At 51.2% G+C, this 24,288-nt stretch overlaps 1 protein-coding gene across 2 annotated transcripts in view; it reads left to right on the forward strand.

Moving 5' to 3' along the window:
* PLXNA2 (plexin A2) overlaps nucleotides 1-24,288 on the forward strand; it is a 211,598-nt gene that overhangs the window by 155,470 nt on the left and 31,840 nt on the right. The window contains exons 11-13 of one of the 2 annotated variants that reach the window (XM_039230123.1): nucleotides 969-1,065; nucleotides 4,551-4,741; nucleotides 21,278-21,429. In XM_039230123.1, coding sequence (XP_039086054.1) covers nucleotides 969-1,065; nucleotides 4,551-4,741; nucleotides 21,278-21,429 — 440 coding nt within the window. Of the gene's footprint in view, nucleotides 1-968; nucleotides 1,066-1,182; nucleotides 1,408-4,550; nucleotides 4,742-21,277; nucleotides 21,430-24,288 lie in introns of those variants that run through there. The other variant, XM_039230124.1, reaches the window with a different exon arrangement.

The raw sequence follows: 24,288 nt of genomic DNA on the forward strand, positions 1-24,288 counted from the left end.
AACATGACATGCCCCAAGTGGCCAGGGCCGGGCGGGTCTCGGGAGGGGATTCCCAGAGGTCTTCTCCGGCGAGAGGCAGCGGCTGGGCCACCAGACGGCCGATTTCTGAAGTGTGTGATGGGCTTGCAAGTCCTCCGTGGGACCAGCATGGGAGAAAGAGCGGACTCCTGGCTACGCCTTGAGCCTTTAATGGTTGAGCTGATCCGATCTGTGACCAGAAGCTCTGAGCACCTTCCCTGGAGGACTGTCGGCTGAAATAAAGCTCACGTGCCCAAGGAGACCCCCACGCCCCCAACCGCTGTCCGCCCCCCTCCCCGTGTCGGTTGTGCCTCCTCAAGGCTCTGGTGCAGTTTACAGGGCACTACATGGGCTTGCTGCAGAGACTGGACTTGTACATGAAAAGGCAGAGTAGCTCTTGGGAAGACAGAGACAGGGACTGGCAATGCCAGGGACAGAGAGGGTGGGGGAGGGCTGGCAGGGATGTCAGAACAGGCAGCAGGGGAAGGTGAGTGTGAGCTGGACCAGAAGAATACAGGCAAGTGGAAGGCTGGAGGCTGGAGGGAGAGAGAGGCATTCTTCACAAGATGTGAACTGAAGAGAGGCAGAGAGGTTCCCAGGGCGGGGGTGTGTTTGGAGATAGGTGGCATCAAAGATTTCTGTAGGAGGGCAGTGGAAGGGAAGCAAGCTTGGATTTGGATTACGGGGGGCACTGGACACCAGACTAAGGGGTTTGGGCTGGATGCTGTTGGCATTAGTGACTGGGAGTCGGGGAGGGCACCATAGGGATAATTCGAGCGGCAGATGGGGTCCCCTGATTCTCCCCATGCTCCTTTCTCAGCGCAGAAGGAGTGAGGATCCCTGGTGTCCTTCCCACTGTAGCCCTGGTCCCCCGCGATGCCAGCAGCATCCCTGACCCCCTGTGATAGGGAACCTCACAAGCCGTGTGCCCTCTGCCCCTCTCCCCGCAGTACCAGTACGACGGGATGGACATCAGCAACCTGGCCGTGGACTTCGCCGTCGTGTGGAATGGCAACTTCATCATCGACAACCCACAGGACCTGAAAGGTGAGCAGCTACTTCCGGGTAGAGTTTTAATCTTTTCGTGACCCCAGGAAAGACTGGGGCTGGAGGGATCAGAGCTGGCCAGCCGCTGTGCCATGAATAATACACTCCTTCTGTCAGCGGAACTCTTCAGAGGATCCTAAAGCGACATTTGAAGCCATCAAAGGTGTCCTGTTGGGAACCCTGTTTTATTACACCCAGAGCATCTGCCAGGCGGCTGCCGGCTCATCGCGTTTTTCTCCGGCTCCCAGAGACTTTGAAGTGTCTGTGGAACTTGACCTAGGAGAGCAGCAAGCAGGAATGTCCTGCCAGTTTCCAGAGAAATAGAGATTCTGTTTCCAATTAGGGTCTGGTTCCCCTATCCTTGGTCCATCGCTGCACAAAGGTTCATAAGGCTGCTCTCCTGGTCCTGAGGTGGGGAGGGGGGACAGTGCAAGGAAGCCCAGGGAGGAGCTGGGCTGACCCGAGAGGAACATTATTTATGGTCCTATAGATAGGACCTGGTCCCGTGTGCCAGGTAGGCACAGCCTCCACACTGCAAATATCAACACACCACCCTGCTCTCAAGAGGTACAAAGGCAAGTCCTATGTTGTGAACACTCGCTGTGCGGTGTTTTGAGATTATGTCCCTTAATCAGCCCTCAGATGTTTGTACTAGTATGAATCTCATTTTATAGATCAGGACACTAAGACCCAAAGAGGCTACGAAACGGACCAAAAGTGCTCGCCCTGGCAGCACGTATACTGAAATCGGACCCGTGCACAGATGAGCACGGCCCCAGAAGAGAATGACGCAAAAAATAGGAAGCGTCCCCAACTTTTAAGACAAATAAGTGACATCTTAAAAAAATAAAGGTCAAACTCATACAAACAGAGGGTCGAAAGGGGGTTGCTGGAGGCCGGGAAGGAAATAAAGAGGTTGTTCAAAGGGTGCAAACTTGGGGCGCCTGGGTGGCTTAGTCGGTTAAGCGTCCGACTGTTGCTTAGGTCATGATCTCACGGTTCGTGGGTTCGAGCCCCGCGTCGGGCTCTGTGCTGACTGCCGGCTCAGAGCCTGGAGCTTATTTCAGAGTCTGTGTCTCCCTCTCTCTCTCTGACCCTCCCCTGCTCACGCTGTCTCTCTCTCCTAGAAATAAATAAAAATATTAAAAAAGAAAAAAGGGTGCAAACTTTCAGCTCTAAGATGAATAAAGTCTGAGGATCTAGTGTAAACTGCGGTGTGTGTAGTTGACACTGCTTTGTATAATTGCCATTTGCTAAGAGAGTGCAACCTAAATCTGTATTTGTACTTGCTCTCTTTCTATGTATGTGTATGGTGATGGATATGCTAATTAACTAGATGGGAGGAGCCCTTTCATTATGTATATGTATTTCTAGTCATTACGGTATAATACTTTAAATATCTTATATATTTCTGTTTGTCAACTATACTTTGGGAACACGGAAAAAAGAAAGAAAAAAAACAGGCTCAATCAGAAAGTTAGGGCCAGGATCCAAACCAAGGCTGTCCTATCTCAGAGCGCACATGCTTGACCAAACTACTGTCCTTCAAGTGGTGTAGACCACCGTGGGACATGAAGCTTTCTCCCCCGCCAAGACCCCTCTCCCCCTACCATGAGCCATGTCTCACTACACTTCAAGTAGCAAGGGCTGCCCCAGCTTCTCTGTCAGCCTGATGGTCACACATGGGCACAGAGAGGGGCCAGGGCCACCAGAGGCCCCAACCCACACACTGTCATGGAAATTGACACCACTTTGGCTGGGAGAAAGAAAGGGAACCACGGAGATTTCTGTTCTATTCTCCTCAATATCCAGCCAAATTTCCTCACTGCTGAGAGACAGACGTTCTCCCTGCTGAGGATCTGGGCTTAGTTCCCAGAGGTTGCCTTTGCACCTGGAGCTTAGAAGAAAACAGCCACATCCAAGCTTCGCATCAGAACCCTCCCTGGTGGCGCTCAACAGCTTGGGAGTGTGGGGGCAGTTCCAGCTCCACGTGCATCCCTCCTAGAGCCCAGGTGTCTCTGGAGGCTGTGCACCGTGTTGGGGTGGAGAAGGCCACGATGTTCACAGACTTGGGTTCTAGAATCCAAGACACTAGGATTCAAAATCCTGGCATTTTCCCTTAGCGATGAGTGAACTCAGACTATTTTCTGTCCCTGCCTTCATCCTAGTTTCCTTATGTGTGAAAAGGCAGGAAGGGATGCCCTTCTTTTGGGGGTCATCATGAAGACTGAATGTGGTCTGATATGTGGACCATTTGTGCACGTTAATAAATGCTCACCACATCATCGTTTATTTGAAGATTCCTGTTCCCTGCACTCTACCGTAAGACTCTGCAGGTGTGAGGACGTTTAAATGTATTCCCCGCAGCCAGGACTGCACAGGGGGCTGAGGACCTAAAGAGGAGTAAAAACACGCCCCTCCTTGGGGCCTGAACCTAACCTCCAGCACAGGCACGCACACCCCCCAGTCCTGAAAGCTGATGTCTGCTTGACCAGGAGCATTGAAAATGAGTCTCTGAGTATCCTACTCAAGATTCTGAATTCATAACATCAGCAGGAACAAGTAAGGCCCAGGCTCCCAAACCACAGTTCTGCTGACTGTCCTGTCCAGGGCTTCTAAGTCAGTAAGAGACAACAGCAAAGGCAGAAGGTCTACAGTCTCCCAAAGTGATGTGTTACGTGACCAGATTGCCCTCTCTGTGGGCTGTAACCCCTCCCCCCGCCGTCCCCACTGCACAGCAGGGACCATGAACAGGACTATGCGGACTTTCTCTCCTTATCAATTCTGCCTGCACGTTGTCGGCCACCTGGTCTTTCTTGAAGCCAAGCTGACCTCTCTCCCAGACCAGCCAGGTCCCCGTGTATGGGCGGGATGCCTCTCTCTTCTCAGGCTCTACAGTCTAGCGGCACACAGAGCTGGAATGCCAGGACTCCAGCTTGGCGCACTAAAAGAAGCTTCCAGAGTCATGATATCCCTCTCTGAGCTTCATTTGTAACTGAAATGGGGAAATGAGCCCTTACTTGTTGTGATGAGGGCCACACGTGAGAAAGACAGTGCGTAAGAATGCAGTGTGACTTTCACAGAAGAGAGAATAAGTGTGTATGTCATCAGGTATATTACAGGCACTGAGCAAAGCACCCCAGTCAAGCCTCACAAAAAGGCAACGATCAGTCCCCCAACACATTAAGTGGACAAGGTTCAAGGAGGTTACATTGTGTCACACTGCCAGGAGGTGGTGACACCCGGATCAAAGCCCTGACACAGTTCGGTCCAGAGCCAGAACTCTTAAATAACATTTCTTGTAGTACCTTTCAGCAACTACGAGGCTCAGTTTAGTATTAATTTCCCATCTGGGATTCTTGTGATGATAATAGTGATTGTTGGTGTTATCTGTGCTGGGGGGCGGTTTCCGTCTCGCCTCCAAGAAGAGGCGCGGCTGTGAGAAGGCCTCTGCCATCCTGTCGTGTCGCCCCCTGTCGTTACAGTCCACCTCTACAAGTGTGCGGCCCAGCGGGAGAGCTGCGGCCTCTGCCTGAAGGCCGACCGGAAGTTTGAGTGCGGCTGGTGCAGTGGTGAGCGCAGGTGCACCCTCCAGCAACACTGCGCCAGCCCCGCCAGCCCCTGGCTCGACTGGTCCAGCCACAACGTCAAGTGCTCCAACCCCCAAATCACCGAGGTGAGTCCCACAGGTTCACAGAGCGGGGTGGGATGGCCAGACGCCGGCCCCGCAGGGCAGCAGGAGTGGAGTGTAAACGGAAGAATTGTAAGTGTAGAGCACATTTAATGTGGGGTGTGGGAAGCCTCTCTTGGGCGCCATGATGGCCCATGTCCAGGCCTAAGTGACAAGCGTCTGGATGCGTGTCCTCGGGCCAGTGCCCAAATGTGTGTGCACGTCCGTGTGCACGTGCACACAAGGGAGGCAGAGCCAGCCCGGCGGAGCCAGGTGGGGACGGGAAATTGGCTGCCTGGTGGGTGCACGTTTCAGAGAGCAGGCTGAACTCTTCTCAGCAGAAATGTGATTTCGGGAGCTGCAATTAGCTCAGAGTTGCAAAGTTGAACACAGAAGAAGAAAGTAAAGGCAGGCACGACATTGGCCCCCGTGCCATTTCCCAGGATCTACTCAGTGTCCCAATTTGTTTATGCAACTTAATGGAAGGAAATAGGTAATTAATTATCCTGGGGGGAAAAAACTGATGTTTCCTGAATAGCACATTGCAAAGGAAGATGAATCGATGATGTGGATGAAAATGCAGCTGCTCGGGTTTTGAATGGCCTGGGAGAGGAACGGTTGTATTTAACTTTGGGTGCATGATGTGTTCATCACTCTCTGCGGCTCCCTATTCACCGACCGTCACTCATGATTTGAAACTAATTGCATATTCCTTATGGCGGCGAGGAATGGAGGCCCAGGCAGGTAGCGCTGTGGTCTGCTCATTTAGGAAAGCAATAAGGGGCTGCTCCTTTTCTGTCTCTTCCCTGAGTAAGATTAGTTGCTCCTTTTCTCGGCTCATTTTCCTTACTAGCCAAAGAAAGCACCTTCGGTCCTCACCTATGTCATGGATATTGAGAAACTTCTGATGCGTCCCTGAGACCATGCTGAAATGCCAGATCAGTAGAAGGAAACCCCTCAAGTTCAAATGAGTGTGGTTGACCTACAGATGGTTGAAGAGGGAGCAAATGTTTATTTAGGGTGCTTGGCACTATCTCGTTTAATCCCACAACTACTAGGGGAGGTAAATAGTCTCACCTCCATTGTACAGATGGAGAAGAGAATGATGCTCAGAGGAGTTGAGCGGTTGCCCCAGATAAGTGGCAGAGCCAGTATTTAAGTTCAGATTTATTTACTTATAGAGCCATTTGCAAAGTCTCTGATTTGTCCAAGTAACATGGAACAGGCAACAATGCCTACCCTTCCTTGAGAGCCAGCCTTCCTTCCTAGCTGATGTAGACCAGGTAGGTGCTGTCCATCCACGTGGCAGCACGCCACAGGGAAGGCACAGCACTGTGTCTGGTGCCACCTAGGTTCGCAATCATCCTGGTGGGAAGATGCTATAATGGTGTAGATGCTGCCCGTCAAGGTCAGGCTTCCTCAATTTCATTTTTCTCTTGGGCATGGCCCATGACCGTGCCTACTGACTCCATCCGGAGTCCTTATCTCGCTGGGCAAGTGCTTGCAGAAACTGCCGATTGGTGGTGCCCCAGCCTCTGGCCTCAGACGTCCAGCTCCCTGATCTGCTACAGGACTCCATGCCTTCTCCTTGATTCTAGTGATTTCCAGCAACTTCTGGCCTTAGAACCTCCTCTGCCCTGTAAATATTGCAGCTGCAGTTGTCCATCTCTATGTCTCTGTGCCTGTGGTCCAAGGGAGCTTAAATTAGGCAGGGACGCGCTTCTGTCAGCACCTGTCACCTCCGCCAACCCTGGCTGCTGCTGCCATCCTGGCTACTCCCCAACTGGCAGGGGCGCCTTCCCAGCCAGGGCTTCTCCCTGGGGAATCTCTGCCTCGGTGCCGCCCCTGCTCACTGACCGGGACTTGCGGGCTGCTCCCTTCACAGAGAACACCCAAGCTACATGATGCTAATTAACCCCCTGAGGTAATTAAGCTGTAATTGATTTTCCCAGCGAACACAGCAGCAGGAGTCGGAGGCCCCAAGCAATGGGGTCTCCTGTTGGCGTTTTCCAAGCAGAGACTGTAGAGAAATGGAAGATCCTCTTTGGGGAGAAGGAGAGGCAAATCCATGCTGTGTCTCAGGCCGCACGGGGGGACATCGTTCTGGATAGGATATTTAGGAGGGAGGATCCAGGCCTGGAATATTTTATTCACTATTATCAGCAATATTTTCTTTTGTTTTGTGTCTCCTACCCTCAGCCTACCCTTCTCCCCCTGTAAAAGGTATCTTCACTTTTTTCTTAACTTTTCATTTTTGAAATAATTTTAGACTTATAAAAAGGTACAAAAATAGTAGAAAGAACTTTCATATACCCTTCACCCAGATTCTCCAAAATTAACAGCTTATATAACCGCAGTGCAATTATCAAAATCAGGAAATTAACATTCATACAATAACACCATGTAATATACATGCCTGATTTACATTTTGCCAACTTTCCCACTGATCGTCCCCCTTTGTCTGGTCCAGGATCCAATCCAGGGTCACATGTAACATTGCATTATTATGTTCCCTTCGTTCTCTAATTCTCAGTCTTTCTTTGTCTTTCGTGACCTTGATACTATTGAAGAGTATAGGACAATTATTTTTTTTTCTTAAATAGTTTATTGTCAAGTTGGTTTCCATATAACATCCAGTGCCCATCCCCACAAGTGCCCTCCTCCATGCCCATCACCCCCCTTCCCCTCTCCCCCACACCCATCAGCCCTCAGTTTGTTCTCAGCATTCAAGAGTCTCTCATGGTTTGCTTCCCTCCATATCCCCAACTATTTTTCCCCTTCTCCTCCCCCATGGTCCTCCATTAAGTTCTTCCTAATCCACCTATACGTGCAAACATATGGTATCTGTCCTTCTCTGCCTGACTTATTTTGCTCAGCATAACACCCTCTAGTTCCATCCATGTTGCTACACGTGGCCAGATTTCATTCTTTCTCATTGCCATGTAGTATTCCATCGTATAGATAAACCACATCATCTTGACCCATTTGTCCGTTGATGGACACTTAGGCTCTTTCCATGCTTTGGCTATTGTTGGGAGTGCTGCTATGAACATTGGGGTCCATGTGCCCCTATGCATCAGCACTCCTGTATCCCTTGGGTAAATTCCTAGCAGTGCTACTCTTGGGTCATAGGGGAGTTCTGTTGTTAATTTTTTGAGGAATCTCCACACTGTTTTCCAGAGGGGCTGTACCAGTTTACATTCCCACCAACAGTGTCGGAGGGTGCCCGTTTCTCCACATCCTTGCCAGCATCTAGAGTTCTCTGATTTGCTCATTTTAGCCATTCTGACCGGCACGAGGTGGTATCTCAGTGTGGTTTTGATTTGTATTTCCCTGATGATGAGGGATGCTGAGCATCATTTCATGTGTCTGTTGGCCATCTGGATGTGGGACAATTACTTTATAGAATATTCCTTAATTTCGGTATGGCTAATATCTCCTAATGATTTAATTTACGTTATATATTGTTGGCAAGGAGTACTAAAAAAAATGTGGCTTACATGTCAAAAGGGCACAGGAACCCAACTTGATATGGCCCCTGTGGCCAAATCTGGGCCAATCTGAGAAAGAAAATACATAATGATACTAATTGACTATAAGCAATAGAATAAGATAAGAATCTATGTACTTATTGATATAAACAAACAATCGGGGAGAGAAGAAGTTCTTCTTCATACTAGAATCCTAACTCAAAAACGTAAAAGAACTTAGGAAAATAGAAAATCATCATTTGGCAAAATTCACAGTCATAATCATTTCAGGAATAAAGGCCAATGATTACTAAAATTAGTGAATGGATGTCTGGTGAAAAATAGGATATTTGCACAGTCTCGAGCCATCTTCTCACAAGATACATATTAATTACAACAAGAAAAGTAGTAACTTTACAGAGAAGAAACCTGGTAGACGCTACCTTTACCAAATGATCAAAGATAATATCACCAGTAATGGGAAGAATCAGCCTCATGTGTGTCTGTGGCATTTGTTACCAAAAATGTATCCTTTCTTAAAAGTAACTTTGAAGAAGAATCAGCTCATTTTCTTTCCCTTAGCTTCCTTGACTAATTCCTTGACCTTGGCATAGATCTTTTTCTTAATAATCCTTATTCTGTGAGACCCATGCCCTTTTATATGTTCCTCCCCCTTGTCTCCGGCCTTTGCTTGCAAATACGTGTCCCCTCAGTGCAGGCCCACGTGCAAGAGCCATTTACGATGAAGATCCTTCTGGAAGGGGTGAAAGCAGAATTTCCAATGCTAGAAACAAATGAGGACCCGAATGGGCACCACCCTGTTTGGGGGCAGGGAAGCTGTGTCCCTCCTTCACTCCTGCTTACCCAACTGTCTCCATGGCAACCAAGCCCACCCCGAGACCCATCTCCTGTGACGGCTTCATGTAGGACACGTCTTACAGCCTGCCGAACTTCCCAGTGTACATAAACTTCAGGCTAGAGACCCCCTCAGGACCCAGCGGCTGCTCCTTCCCAGCCAGCCCGTGGCGTGATAATGATGCTGTCCCCTGGGGGAGGCATCCCAAGCTGCTCCCATCCGCGCTGTCATCCTGGAGTCCGTGCGGAGGTGCAGAAAGCCCGTGAGATGCCTGGCCCACCACGTTGGTGCGCCTCCAGACCTGCTAGGACCCCAAAGGGGAGGATGTCACAAGCCACCCCCTAGAAAGGAAGGCCCTGAAGAAACATTTTCTGAGAAGCTGTGAAGGGCCAGAATTCAGCAGAAAGGGGAGAAGAGACTGAATATGTAATTGGGAAAAATAATCTAGGAAGGCTCAAGGGGATCTAGAGCTCAGGTGACAGAGATCTCCACACCAAGTGGGTCTGTTGGTTGGCAAGGGCAGCAGGGGCAAAACACCTCCAGCTTGGAGGCTTCAACCACAGAAACCAATGGCCTCACAGTCCTGGAGGCTGAAGTCCCAGGTCCAAGTGCAGGCAGATGGGCTCCATCTGAGGTCTGTAAGGAAAATCTGCTCCGTGCCCCTCCCCTAGCTTCTGGGGACTTGTAGCAGTCTTGGCGTTTTTTGCTCTGTGGACACATCGCCTCCAGTTCTGCTTTCATCTTCTCATGGCATTCCTTCTTGCATCTGTCTCATTTTTTAAAATTTGTTTCAATAAGGATCTCAGTCATATTGGATTATAGCCCACATTAATGACCTCATTTTAATGTGATTGCCTCTGGAAAGTACCTGTCTCCAAAGACGTCACTTCCTGAGGTTACCTGAGGTAACTTGGGGCTTTAACATGGATTTGAGGAGGATAAAATTCAACACCTAACAGAGCATCACAGTAGATAAATCCTCATTTGATGAGTGACTGTTGTATACCAGGTGCTGTGCTAGCCTTGGAAGTTATCGCATGGATAAGTTAGGTCGGGAGGGAAGGCAAGGAGTGCAGCCTCTCACTGCAAAGCCCCAGCCTATCCCTGAACATGGGCCACCTGGAAGAGGCTTGAATATGCTTGTCCTATAGGCCACTCTGCTTCCTCCAAAGGGCCTAGGACAGAAAGTTCTAATCCACACCCTTTGCTTTTGTCTCCTATTTAGAAAGAGGGCAGCAGCTGGGATCTAAGGACTTAAACAGATGATCCATATCCTAGTTCTGGCAGTATTAGTAATAATAGCCAGGCTCGACTGTGCCCCAGAGCCTTTGCATATCACCTCATCCTAACAATCCTTCAAGATGCCTACAATTATTTTCATTTAAGAGTTGAGGAAATGGTGCTTAAGGAAGTAATTAATTTGCCCAAAGTCACCCATTTTATTAGTGGCAGAGCAAATTCAAACCCAGGACCTTCTGACTCCAAAACGCAGACTTTCCCTACCATACCATACCAGCTGTCTAGGTCAGAGGGATGGAAGGGTCTTCCCTGGCTATACACTTTTCCAACTCACTCCACCCCAAGTGTACCAAAAATATCTTGGAAATCTCTTGGAAGTCCCCAGAAGAGGCCAGAAAAACTGGGAGCATTGGCTACCCTTTGTACTGAGCCTTACAATAAACTTCACCTGTCTTCCTACACATAATTAGATCTGCGCTTAACCCTATGAGCAGTGAGGGGGCAGGAAGTGCATTTTGGGGTATGCTTAAACTTAGGGCGACTCCTTCTTTCCTGTACAGGATAAATGTTTAATTATGTATGTGTATTAGCGTTATGAGACTTGATTTCATTGGTGTCTAGTTGTGTCTATCAGCGGGATGATGGCTGAGGTGAAAGCTGGAAATTACTGAGCCTGGTGTTTCTTTCTTTTCAACATCTCAGCCTGATGCAAGCCCAGAGGAGGGAGCCCATGTGGCCCACACCTGCAGGTGACAGTAGAGCTCAGGATGCAGAATAAGAAAAGCTGGCTTGAAACGCAAGGGACCGACCTCCAGTGTTGGGGTCCCCAGGGATTGACCAGGAACTTGTCACCATCTGGGTACCAAAGAATGTCCCTCCATGTTTCTGAAGTCACCTGCCACATTGGCCCATAAGCCACACTGATGCCAGACCGTAGGGGTTCTGGCTTTGCAGTCATCTCTCCATTGAACCACATTGTAGATTTTACTCTGTGAGTTCATCAGTGTCACTAACTTACCCAATCCTCTCACTGGTTCGTGCTCAGGGAGTATAAATTCCCTTTAACACCACGTTAGGTATGTGTCACTGGAAAAGGAAACCAAATGTAGAAAACCATGTACCTTGTTCTCTAAATCCTTTTTTTTTTAGATGTTTTTATTTAATTTTGAGAGTGAGGGAGAGACAGATTGTAAGCCAAGGAGGGGCAGGGAGAGAGGGAGACACAGAATCTGAAGTAGGCTCCAGGCTCCAAGCTGTCAGCACAGAGCCCGACATGGGGCTCAAACCCACAAACCAGGAGATCATGATCTGAGCCGAAGTCGGAAGCTCACTGCCACCCAGGTGCCTCCACTGTTCTCTAAAATCAAGCATAAATAATAGTTGATACATACTTGTCTGAGATGATCCATTGCTCTTGCATTCCTTCTGTTCTCCATTTGCCCAAATAATTTAAAGTAGATTCCCCACCCCATCCCCGCCCTGCCCTGGATTCTCTGTTGTGAATGCACTTGTGAAATTGTTTAGGGAGTTGGACATTTACAAGCATTTATCTGTAAGGCTGCACCAAATCTCCGCAGGAAAGGCCAAAAGCCACCTGCCAGGGCCAGAAAGACTCGCTGCAAAGTTCCTAGCAAATAAATAAATACGTCAGCCAGCTTTCCTGAGAAACAAGTCAGCACTCTGATCTCCCCTTCATTTATTTGCAGGCCTCATTAATATAACATCACTGCAACAAACAGCTAACGGGGGACGGTGTCAGGATGAATAATGGAGTTACTCTGCTGAGATAACAATTAGGTTTTGAATGTACTATCAGCTAAGACAGGGCCAGCAAGGATTCACGCCGTGCAGGAGAGCTGCCGTCACCAAGGCCAGAGATGCCTGCCGAGCTCGTCAGCTGGGCTCTGACCTACCACGAAGCATGTGCACACTCGCATGCACACACGTGCATGCCCACACACACATGCACCAAAGTTGGAAAAGAATGTGACAATTTGCCATCTTGAATCCAGCATCCAGGTGTCTCTGGCCAAGAGCCAAGATGCCATCAAAATCTGCAGGCACAAAGTTGGCATCACTGCTCTCTAAAGTCAGGGAAACTCTAAGCAACAGGAAAGGAGTAAGTGGATTAGTCAGGAGAGGATTAGCTGCGTATATACCCACAACTTATCCTCACTGGCTTGTCCTGATTAGGGGGCCACTGAGGGCAGAACCCTCTAGATCCCTATCTCAGACACAGGAGCTTTTAATACAAAGTATGTCCATCAGTTGGGGGTCCTCCTGGGACCCTCCCCCTTGGCTGTTCTGGGAAGCTCTGATGTTAGTCTCTCCATCTCCCCTCAAGCGCCCAGTCTGGGGTGCTGACAGCTTGCTGGAAACCTGCAAAGAGCTGGACTGGCCCAGGGGAGAGGCAGCCCACACCATGCTGGGCCATCTCTCCGCCAATCAGCCACTTCTCCTGATTCCAGAAGCCTGGCTTCTGCCCAGATCTCTTCATCATAAAATAGCAATAAGAAAAATAATAGCTAACTGTCACTGAATGCTTACCTGCCACCCAGAACTGCACTTGGCACCTCGTGTGATCTCACGTAGACCTTACAACAACCTGTAGAAGGTAGGAGCTCTTGGTGTCTTTAGCCCCGTTTTACGGATGAGGAAATCAAGGCGCTGTGAGGGGTGACAACTCTATCAAAGTCACACTGCTACTGAGTTTTAGAATGAGCGGTTAACCCTCAGCTGCTTGGCTCCCGAACCCCAACACGTGAACTGTGGACTCTTTCCTGGGGCTCACTTAGGAAAACAGAACTCTCAGCCCACAGGCCTGGAAGGGGAAAGGAGCTGGCACCAAGCTCTTTATCCAGCCTGCTGCAGAGATAGAAAGAAAGCCAGTGGTCCCCATGCCCGGCATCATGTGGGGAGGCTGGACGTAAACAGGCACAGGGTCAAGGTGACAAAGGGGCAAAGCCCAGCGGGGCAGGTGCACATCTGCAGGGACAGGGACGATGAGGAGGGAAGGGGAAGTTGAGAAGGCAGTGACCAGCCAAACCAATGGGCGGAGCTGCTTGGAAAGCCGCAAGCTCCAGCCTGAGCCATGGGGGAGGGGCTGGGGGACCTTGGCAGATGGAAACCCAGGAGCGGGCCAGGGCATGAGTGCTCACGGCTGATGACCCAGGGGTCTCTTCCCAGACAAGAGGATGGTTCACTCAGGCTGTGTTGTGTGCAGGCTGAAAGCACAGGTTAGCTGGACCTGGTGGGCTCTACCACTCACTGGATGACCTGGAGCTAGTTACTCCACCTCTCTGGATACTAGTCCCCATCCATAAAAAGGAAATTATAATAAGACCTCCCTCACAGCTTGTTTGGAGCCCTAAGTGGGATAAAATATGTAAAGTCCTTGGTACCATTCCTGGCTCGTGATAAGGACTTAATAAATGAGGCGATGTAAGAGTATGCGATGATAAAGGGAATGAAATAAATGACGGTAGCCATCTTTACCAGAATCTTCCATAACCAGGAGCCCGTGTTCAGTTTCTGCCTTCGCTCCGCATGTCTATCAGGCAGGAGATCCAAGCCGAGAAAGATGGATTCTCTAGGATGGAAGCTGGGCCTCGTGAGGCTTCTGCCAGGAAGGAGTCTTCCTCTGAGCCCTTGAACCCCTAGCCCACAGGAACCCCCAGCTCCGCCCTCGGGACTGGCCCAGGCGGCCCTCCCCCGGCTGCCAAGCCCTGAGGCCTGGGCCACCTCGCTCTGTGCTCCCCGGCGCAGCCCCTCGGAGCTCCCCAGCTGTAATTAATCGGCTGCATCTGCTGTCGCCCTTGGGCGGCTTTGTGGCACAGTTCCCTCCGAACCGTTCAATTAGTGGCTGCGAGAATCAGGACGAGCCGAGCATCGCGGAGGATGCTTTCCAGGTCACGGCCCCCACGGTGGAAAACAAACACGTCGCAGTCTGGCAGGAGCTCAGACTTGGCCCGGGTGCTCAGAAGCTCGGCGGGGCTCAGCTGGGCTGTGTGGCTGGCAGGTGGGGTCTGGGGGTGTGTGGACGGGGCTCCCCAACCAGAGGCTCTGGGGGGGGGTCTTTAAGAGGACCCAGCAGGAGCTAGGTAGCCCCCTACCATCGGCACACCCCGACTGCATCCCACATCCTACTGCCCGCTCATCCTGGCTCAGGACCAGCTGATGGAGAACGTGGCTCAGATGTGGACCAGCCTCCTGTCCACCCGGGCACGGTCGGGGGCTGCTTCTGGGGCAGGTGTGGGGCTGCTGGACTGAGCCCTCTCGCTCCAGCTTTCCCACAGTCTCCTGAAAGCTGCATATAGACAAATGTTTTATTCTACAATCAGCAGGGTAATAACACAACTTAAGTTCCCATTAAGATGCAAATAAAGGTTTCTTTAGGGAGAAGAGACTAGCAGGGTGACAGGTACCTAAAATAGGGGAAGGAACCCCAGGGAAGGGAAAAAAAGAAAGAGACTTGGGAAAGAGACCAAGGTTTACCCTCCCTCTGGGATTTGCCCCGGGCTGACCGGGTTAATGGCGTATGTGACAAGCGGCGGGGAGTCACCTGCGCAGGCCCTCCTTACTACACACCAGGCAGGCCTTTGCTCAAGCCACAAGGCTACTTTGGGTCATTACACTCTCAGAGGATGCCTGGACGTCCAAGGGTCCAAAGGAAAGCAGCTGAAATGATCAAAGGGTTTAGAAAACAAGATCTTCCAACAAAAGACTAACAGAATTACGGAAGCACAGGCCGGGGGTGACTTAATTGCTGCCTTCAGTATCTGAAAGATGTCTGATGAGGAGACAGCTGTTCAGTCCTCCATTCAATGAGGAATCACACCAGAAATTGGCTTAAATTAAAGGAAAGAGAGATTGCGGGGAGGGCTTCTTGAGATTCCGTTACAAGACTACATCACTCCCAAGCAGCCCATAGACACCTCCATTCTTCCAGCTGTCATTCTAGAACACGGTTTGTTCTACAATCCGGTGGGACCAGCGTTTCCCAGTAACGGAGAACTGGGGATAGGTATTGAAGGCTGCCGTTTGCGGCCTGTGCTAAGCATCAGGTTGCTAAGCAAAAGTTACATTGTCTCTGTACCAAGATAGTTACTGTCCCATTGGGAAAAGAAGCTGTTTACAACCCTGCGTGGCCATTACTTTCTTGGGAGTGTTCACAAAGGGTGGTGGGAGTGGAGGAATAGGCGCTACTGCGTCTGCCCGAGGGGTTTGGAGGAAGCATCACTGGGGAGGGCGCATCTTTGAGCAGAGCCTTGCAGGAGAGATAGACACCTGTCAGTGGACATCCTGGGCCGGTGGGGGAAATGGCACATCGTCTTTAGACCCTACTGGCCTGGGGACCCTTAGCTCTCCCCGGGAGCACAAGGTACGTAAGAGAACTGCAGCTCTGGGGAGTAGGCGGGGAGGCATGCACAGTGGGCATCGACTCGGGGAAAAAACCCCCTTCACCCCCAGCCAACAACAGCAACTGCTTCTGGGCACGTCTCTACCTCATTTGCCTATTTCTGAGGTCCACAGACGTGTTGGATTTCCAATCCACGGTATAATATGTGTTGGAAAGCATGGGACTGAAGTGATCGGCGTCTGAGGATCCCAGCTGGTTCCAGGCTCCCCTCCCCATCTCTCCACACCCTCACCACCCGCACTCACACACACTCATACGCATCCTAGACTGTCAAACCATTTGTTTGTGTGGGTGTCTCATTCAGAATTACTTTCCTGGAAGTATTCGCCGAGTTCATTGTGAAATGCTGTGCCTACCCCAGAATGGCTAATCACCAGGGAGAAAAGAAGTGGCAAGAAGGGAGGGAAGGAAGAATGAAGACTGCTTTAGCCAGGGCCTGTGTCCTCCCCAATGTCTGGCTCAGAGTCTGCTTCTGTGCAGGGCCCCAGAGTCCACCAAAGCCAAGGTCCTGTCCTCGGCAGCATGGACAAGCTCAGGCTCTCTCCTGTCAGCCCACGGCAGCTCTCTGCACCACCATCACTCCAGCATCCAAGCTCCCTGGTCCCTCTGTCCTCCTTCAGGAGGGACAGGAAGACTCCCGTCATCTCTAAGCTCCACCCCCCCCCCCAACACCACCATCCCGTTTTTGTGATCTGGGAAGGCACAGGTGCAGGGGGAACACCAGGGAGGAAATTGCGGTTGTCAAGGTCTGCCCTCTAAAACTGCCCTCGTATTAGGGACTTTCCAGATGTTGTCTTCCTTAACCTTCAGAACATCCCTGTGAGGGAAGCATTGTTATCTGTTTTCTGATAAGGGCACTGAGATTGAAGGTCACGTAGCTCATACGTGTCGGAGCGAAAATTCACATTCTAGTCTGTCTTACTGTCTCCCTCCCGCAGACGCTACCCAAGTCTCAGACGGGCTCTCTTCCCAGCAGCCCAAGGGCCATCTGAAACCAGAAGCGAAGACATGTGGATCTGGTCCCATCCCAGACCTGTCTTGGTTCCCTTCTATCAGTGGGGGGAGCTATAGAACTCCCACCCTGCCTTTTTACCATCACCCCCTGTAGGAGCTTAGCTCTCCCCTGCCCTGGAGCCCCACTACTTCCTGATCTGGGAGGCCTTCCCTGTAATTCTGCAAGCAGGGGACTCCACCGACCTGCCTCATTCTAGACCCATGTCATTCTCCCAAAAGAATCAAGTTTGCAGATGCTACGCTGACCGTTCTGTAGTCTAATGCTGCTTTTAAGAGAAAGCCTTGTGGGCCATCTCCAGGGTGGACTGGGGACCCCGCAGCTGCCTGGTCTGAAGTGATATATTAAAAGTTCCTGTTCACTTTCTCTCCGGAGAAGAAGTCGTTTTCCCCCAAGCCTCCCCTCTGTAGCTTCTCCCCAATACCTGGTCCTGGGAGAAAAGAGGAAAACAGCCTGGGTTTTTACCACTCCAGGCCGCCACATAGACATCAACACCCTTATAGTCATTCTCAGAGTCATCCAGAAGCCTTCAGGTGTTAGGGGGTGTTTCCAGCAGGATATCCTTCTCTGCTCCTTTGTGCTCTGAGCCCAGACCTCCACCCTGACTCACTCTGATTTTAAGCCAGGGGAGAGCAAGTGATGTGCAAAGGCACAAAGATTTTTAAAGTGCATTGTGTGGGCAGGAACCGCTGGTATCTGGGTAGAACATGGACATAGTAGGAGATAGCAGATGTGGCTGGCAAAGTAACAAAGATCAGAACTTGAAGGACGGCGGCGCCTGGGTGGCTCAGTCAGTTAAGCGTTCGACTCCAGTTCAGGTCATGATCTTGCGGTTCATGAGTTCGATCCCTGCATCAGACTCTGTGCTCACAGCTCGGAGCCTGGATCCTGCTTCAGATTCTCTCTCTCTCTCTCTCTCTCTCTCAAAAGTAAACATTAAAAAATATACATTAACAAAAGACCTTGAAGGACAAGTGCCAGGCGAGGAATTAGGGACTTTGCCTTAACAGTGGTCAAAGCCATTATAGATTTTCAGAGCAAGCAACGAGTTCGTGAAGGTCACATGTGGTAAGAGGAAGTTAGATCTAATGGAAGAATGTGGAAGCCCTCGTGGTGAATGTGAGTGAGAAGCAGAGCTGCTGTGCTCATCACTGACTCTAGAAGACAGAGTGGGGCACAGATTCAAAAGATGCCGGGGAATGAGATCTGATAGTGACTGGTGACCATTATTTACTATACATGGTAGGTGAGGGAAAGGAAACAGTTGAAGCTACTTGCAAGATTCCTGGCTGGGTGCACAGTGATTCCATTAACCTTGAAAGAGAATCTGTGAGGATAATCAGGTTGGGGGAGGAAGGAGGAAAAATTAAGAGTTCATTTTTAGACAGGGTGAAATTTGAGGTGCCTGAGGGACACACCTGTGGAAGCAGAGATGTCCGGTAGCAATTGGATATATGGATATGGAGCTCAGGAGAGAGGTCTGTGGCAACGATATAGATTTGAAAGTCATCACTAAATGGAGACCTTGGGAATCCTTTTGCAAATCCAATGCTGATCACCTCATCTATGTTTGGGAAGTCCTGACTCTCACACATCGGTTTTGTTTTAAGCAAGGAAGATGTAAGCGGTATCCTTTGTAAGCCATAGAACATGGTGTTATTTAGTGGCTTGCCCCCAGACTCCTATGCCACCTGCCCCAGGGACTGGCAGCTTGGCACATAGCGTATGCTGTGTGGGAGAGGAGACCCCCAGGGACCCAGCATTCCCTGGGCATGTTCTGATGAGTTCTCTCAGGAGGACTGATTCTCCAGGTTCGGATGCCAGCAGCTGGTATCTAGCTTAGATGTGATCAAGCTTGTGTCTCTACCCCAAACTAGCTATCTCTTCGGCATATGTCTTCATGCCAAGATTATAACGCTTGCTAATAACTAAAAAAAAAAAAAAACTTCGTCTCTAAACAATGTAAGCAGGCTTATGCCTCCGAGCAGCTCTGTACTGGCAAACGGACCCTGCCAATCCCTCCAAGTGACCCCGGTCATGTCTCAGACCCCACCCCTTGAATGGCAGAAGGGGACACTGCAGTGACTTACCAGCTGAAGAAAGCTGCCTCGCGGAAGCTGCCAGCACTGCCTAATATCCACAATCCAAACCCCACATGCTACCTGCAAGATGAAAATATTTTTAGGCTTTCCAGAAAGATTTCGTTTCACAGTTTTTCTGAAAGGTTGTAATTAACTGCAGCGAGCAAAAGAATGTATTTTTAAAAATAAGTGTGGGGGAAGGAGCGCCAACCAGTCCCCACGGTTTTGTCAGTCACTGCTGGTAGGTGGGATCTTGTCCTCCAGGTGGCTGGGGGAGGCTGAGAGGGGCCAGCGGGGCTCAGTCATGTGGGTCACAGGAGAACCCCGGCAGTCAGACTGGCTAAAAGCAAATTCTTTCCCACTGATGGCTCCTGCAGGGGCGCGGAAGCATCCCCTTCCCTGGGCCTCCTTAACAAGGGTCCATCTCATGGAGCCTGGTGGGGGGCAGGGCAGGTTCCAGAGGAAACAGCACCAGGGGAGAGTGCAGTGGCCAAGGTCCAGTCCTGGTCCATTTTAAAAACCCCCCAGGGACAGGAAGGCTGTGGGGCTACCTGTGCCGCATGCCAGCTTCTCTCTCTCCAAATTGCTCTGCTTCCCCCCACTCACACCCATCACACAGAGGTGCCTCCGAGCCCCCTCCACTATCCCTCCCTTGATTCCTTTCATGAATCTTGTTTATTTTTATTCCTAAGGTGGATATTTTACTCCCAGAAAAGGGAGTGAGAGACTCAGACAAGGTGACTTGGGTACCATGAACCCTCAGATGAGAGAGTTCATCCCCCCACCCCCAAAGAGGGAAGGAGGTCACACCATGTAAGAATCCCAGAAGAGGATGGGGGTCAGGAGGTCTAAGTTCGAATCCTCACTGTGCAGCCAACTTTGCTGAGCGCCCAGGAGTCGGCCGGGCAGGGAGGGAGGCCTGTTCTCGTCTTCCTACCCAAGATCGGGGCTTCTCTGCCCACCGTCACCTGGGGATTCACGGCCAAGGTGGTTGTACAAGTCATTGTGCCCACAGCACAGGAAGAGCATGGTGCCCTTTTGGGGGACAGGGAGGAGGGAAAGGTCTCCAGAACCTTTTATAGCATTTCATTGTACTGTCTTACCGTCTCTGCCCCGGGGCACACTGACTCCACGGGTGCCCTGGGCGCTCCACCAGCATGAACACGGTTAAAGGAAGACTCCCAGTGGGGCCCAAGCACACAAGGTCCCAGGCTGCAGCTCTGTCCAGAGACTCCATCTGGGAGGTTCTGGGGGACTCTTGGCCTTGACCAGCCCATGCTTCCTTCCCTCCCTCCCTCCCTGGCTTGCCTTTCTTATGGTGTAGTGAAAAGAGCCTTGGACTTTTTTTTTTTTTTTTTACAACTGTATATATAGTCGTACGAGAATCTGAGTATAAGATACTCTGAGCCTACTTCCAGGGATTGAGTTCACTTCTAACTTTCTCCTACTTCAGATAACTGTGGGCCACACAGGATGAACTCAGTCACTGGGATGTAACTGTTCTATCCCAAAGAGCAGCATTTTTCTGAGAGCCTGATCTTATCCCAGAGAGACGTTTCCGCCTTGGGAGAGCTTGATTCTGTAGTTCCTTTGCCCGTTGGGTCCAAGCAAAATGAGACCGCATTTGGTGACTGAATTAGGAAATGAAGAACGCAATAAATGATCCTTGTTAATGAGAAGCTGGGAAAATTTGGGAAATCCTCATGTTATTTGTTCACGGTTCTAACACACATCGTGGGATTTTTTTGCAGCACATGTCCAACACACTTTCCATCTTTAGTCTTGCCCCTGAAGCAGTACCTAATCTCAGACTCCTTTGGGATCCCACAGCTTTCCTCCGAATCCACCTTACCGCTGTGTGCGCCCTGCATCAGTGTTATGTATGGCTCCCTTTTTCTCTTCCTTCTGGACCAGAAGTCCCTTGAGGGGAAGCTTCCTGATTTCCTATGTACTAACCATTCCTCCTACAGTGTCCAGTATGCAGGAGTGGCAATAATAGCCCGTGACAATTACAGAGCCCCTTCTGGTTTACAAAAAGCTCCCAAACATGCCCTGCTTGGTGCTCTGGAGCCAGGCTGGTGGAGATGACGATCCCCTCCACCCTCCACCCTTCACAACTAAGAAGAACTGAGGTCAAGGGAGATGATGAGATTTGATCACAGTCAGGCAGCTCATCCCCAAACGAGGATTTCCTGCCTCCCGTCCAGGGCTTTCTGATAATATTTTTGTAATAAATGAATGCTTGAAGGAATTAACGACCTGAAGAACTGAGGAAGCAGTGTAAAATCAAGTGGTGTTAAAATGATGTCAGGACCCTAGAGAGGCTAAAAAGTGGAGAAGACAGGCTGTGTACACGCAGGTCCCAGATGTGCGTGAGGTCCCCAGCCTCCCTCGGGGAAGGCCAAGGGCACCCCTGTCCCAGCCTCTGCGGCCCAGCAGGTTTGTGACCCATTTCCCTCCTGCAGATCTTGACGGTGTCTGGACCACCTGAAGGAGGGACTCGAGTGACCATCCATGGCGTGAACCTGGGCCTGGACTTCTCTGAGATCGCCCACCACGTGCAGGTGGCTGGAGTGCCCTGCACGCCCCTGCCTGGGGATTACATCATCGCTGAGCAGTGAGTGCAGCCCGCTCTGGCCTGCCCTTTTCCTATGGAACCTCAGGGTAGGGACCGTCCCTTTCCCTTTTCTGGGACTTCTCCAGGATTCTTGCCCACCCCTCTCGTCCCATGGACCCTTCCCCCAGAAGCCTTCCCTGGGCCCACTTCTACCTCACCTCCCCTTCCAGAGGCTCCCATCTGTGTGATTCCCTGGCCCCTGGCTCCTGTGGCGTCAGAGCTCCTGGCCCAGCCCCGCCTCTCACCCAGACGTAGCCTGCCCACCGGCCACCACCGAGCCATGAGCCACGTTCCCACCCAGCCCAGGCTCCTCCTCAGTCTCCCCGGCCCCTCCGCTGCCAGCCCCCATTGGAATGCATCCCGCACGGTGGGCTGCGGGCAACAATTTGTTTGGCTCATGGGGCTCTGACAGCAGCTTAATCCGAGCAGGGCCTCCGCCGGAGCAAATTCATTTATTTCACTAAGGGAAATGTCAGCTGGAAATTAGAAAATAGGCATGTAGCGGCGGACAGGCGAACAGGGCTCCAGAAGTGACATATGTTCCAATTTGGGGTGTTCATTTGGCAGTGGCAACCGCTGTGGAGTTGGTGAGCAGGAGATGGGCACAAAGCGGGGGGCGGAGCAGGGAAGGAGGGATGTTCCCCCCCACCCCAATCCCAAAGAGAAAGGGAAGGGAGATCGGTCTGCGTGATTTGTCATGCAAAGTGGGGTCAAGTCTCCCTGGTCCCACTGAGAACACAGCTGTGCAAGGGGGAGAGAAAGCAGGGCTTGTGGGAGGGGCTTCTCTGCATTAGCTCCACCCCCTGCCTCCCCAGGTCCTCCACCTGACCTGCCCAGACCCAGCCTTTAGTAACAAGCAGAAAAATGACATCACTTTCTCTTCTGTCAGTCCTTGCACTTTCTCATCCATTTTCTTATTTTTAATTGGCAAGGACTCCGAGGTAGATATTGCGATCTCCCTTTACAAAGCAGGAGAAGCCAAATGGCTCAGAGAAGTGAAACGGCTTCCGCAGTTCACTCAGTGCACATGTGGCCCAGACAGAGCTGGATCCCGAGTCTCCCGCCTTGCACTCGGGGTCTCCCCATCTCCTAAGAGTCATAGGGTAAGACTCCTGGACAAGAATGGCCTGAAAGCGTCACAACCCTCTGGGGTCGGAGGCCACGATTCTGATGTGGGCCCAGAGTAGGGTCAGGTCAGAGGAGGGAATTCCCAGGCTTTGAGGACCCCAATGATGTCTGCTCACCACCTCAGGGGAGAAGGGGCCGTTCTAATCCTTCAGACTGGATCCTCCCCTGACACCCTTATGTTTGCAAGGACTAATCTTGGAGGAAAGACTGGCTGGGGCTACAGGGAAGAGATGAGGGTGAGGGGAAGCCAGAGAGGAGATAGGAGCATCTGGGAGAGGAGGCCAGACAGTGTGCGGAGTCCTTGCAGGTCAGATCCCTGCCAGGCTGGGCTAGACCGTCGAATCCTCCTCGGCTTCAAGGACACGCCTTGGGCTTCTGGCCACAGGTCAAGTCTCCAACGTGGTGAGATGCCACAGGACTCCAAAGGAAAGGGTTCGGGGGACTAGTGAGTGAGGCTTTGAGCTGAAAAGTGCGGACTCTTGGGCAGCTGGACACGGAGAGCTCATGAGATCTGGAAAGATCTGGAATTCAAATGTGTTCTCAGTCCTGCCTGCTCTACTGCCCAGCCCTGAGGCCTGAGCAGACTGTCCGGCCTCTCTGACAGTCATCAGCCTCATAGAAATCATGATTCCTCCTGCACGGGTCTTGGAGGGGAGCTTCAGTCAGATGAGAAAATGGAGACTGTGATGTACCGCAGGAATGTGAGGAAATGTTCTATCTTTGGAATCACATGCACCACCCTCACCCAGGGCCAGGGGGAGAAAGCACCCGTAGAAACCACAAGGGAGGATATGAAGGGAGCCGGGGAGGTGACTGATCAAGGCTGGTGGCCTGGCACCCTAGGAAGCCTTGCTGCCTTTCTGTGGGGCGCAGCATGGGCAGGAGGGAGCGGGCACTCTCCACACCTCAGCTGATGTGGCCCTGGCTTCCGGCCGCACCGGGCTTATTACCACTCCTGAGGCTTCAGAGTTTGTTAACATCATTAAAGCCTCCGTCCCAGGCAGTGACAGCAGGCACAATCATTACAGATGTCTAGGAGAGATGAATTTGGCTGAACGGGCCAGTGCAGTGTCCCGGGCACAAGCGGGATTAGCGGGCACGGTAATGGCCCGCCATATGTTAGTGCCACACCATCCATCACTCAGCAATTAGGTTAATGTTGGTTAAAAGGCCCCACTTAGTCCTGCAATCAGCACCCCACCGGTCTGTGGAGGACCAGGTGATTCCATCACAGGACATTTTCTGGGTGATAAGACGCAGATGGGAGCAGAAGCGCCCCACCCCACCCCCAAGGACAGGGACACTGTGTGAGAAGGACTCCGCTGGGGTCCTCAGAGCCCCCTCTTGTCTGCTGCACCTGTGAACTCAGTCATGGCTGCCTGGATGTTAGATGCATGCGCTTCCCACCCTTGGGGGCATACGCTCATGCCGAGAGAGGTACCATCCCTGCCAGTCTGTGGGAGGTGGTACCGCGTGTGGGATGAGGGCACTGGGCTAGGTGCCAGGACCTCAGCTGTTGAGTGAGCTGGGTAACCTGGGGCAAATCACTTTGCTCCCAGATTCTCAAATGTCACATCCAGGGACTGGAGAAATGGAGAAATAGACATCCTTAGGGTGTCAGAGGAGTCAACTCTATGCCCCATGGAATCACACTTCCCACCCTTAGGAAGTCTCTTGATGTCGCTAATGTGTCTTCAGAAGCTTCCTGTCAACCAGGGAGCAGCTGAACCT

The sequence above is a fragment of the Hyaena hyaena genome, unplaced genomic scaffold (assembly GCF_003009895.1).
Source record: "Hyaena hyaena isolate Hyena2069 unplaced genomic scaffold, ASM300989v1 scaffold_43, whole genome shotgun sequence".
Classification (NCBI taxonomy): Eukaryota; Metazoa; Chordata; class Mammalia; order Carnivora; family Hyaenidae; genus Hyaena; species Hyaena hyaena.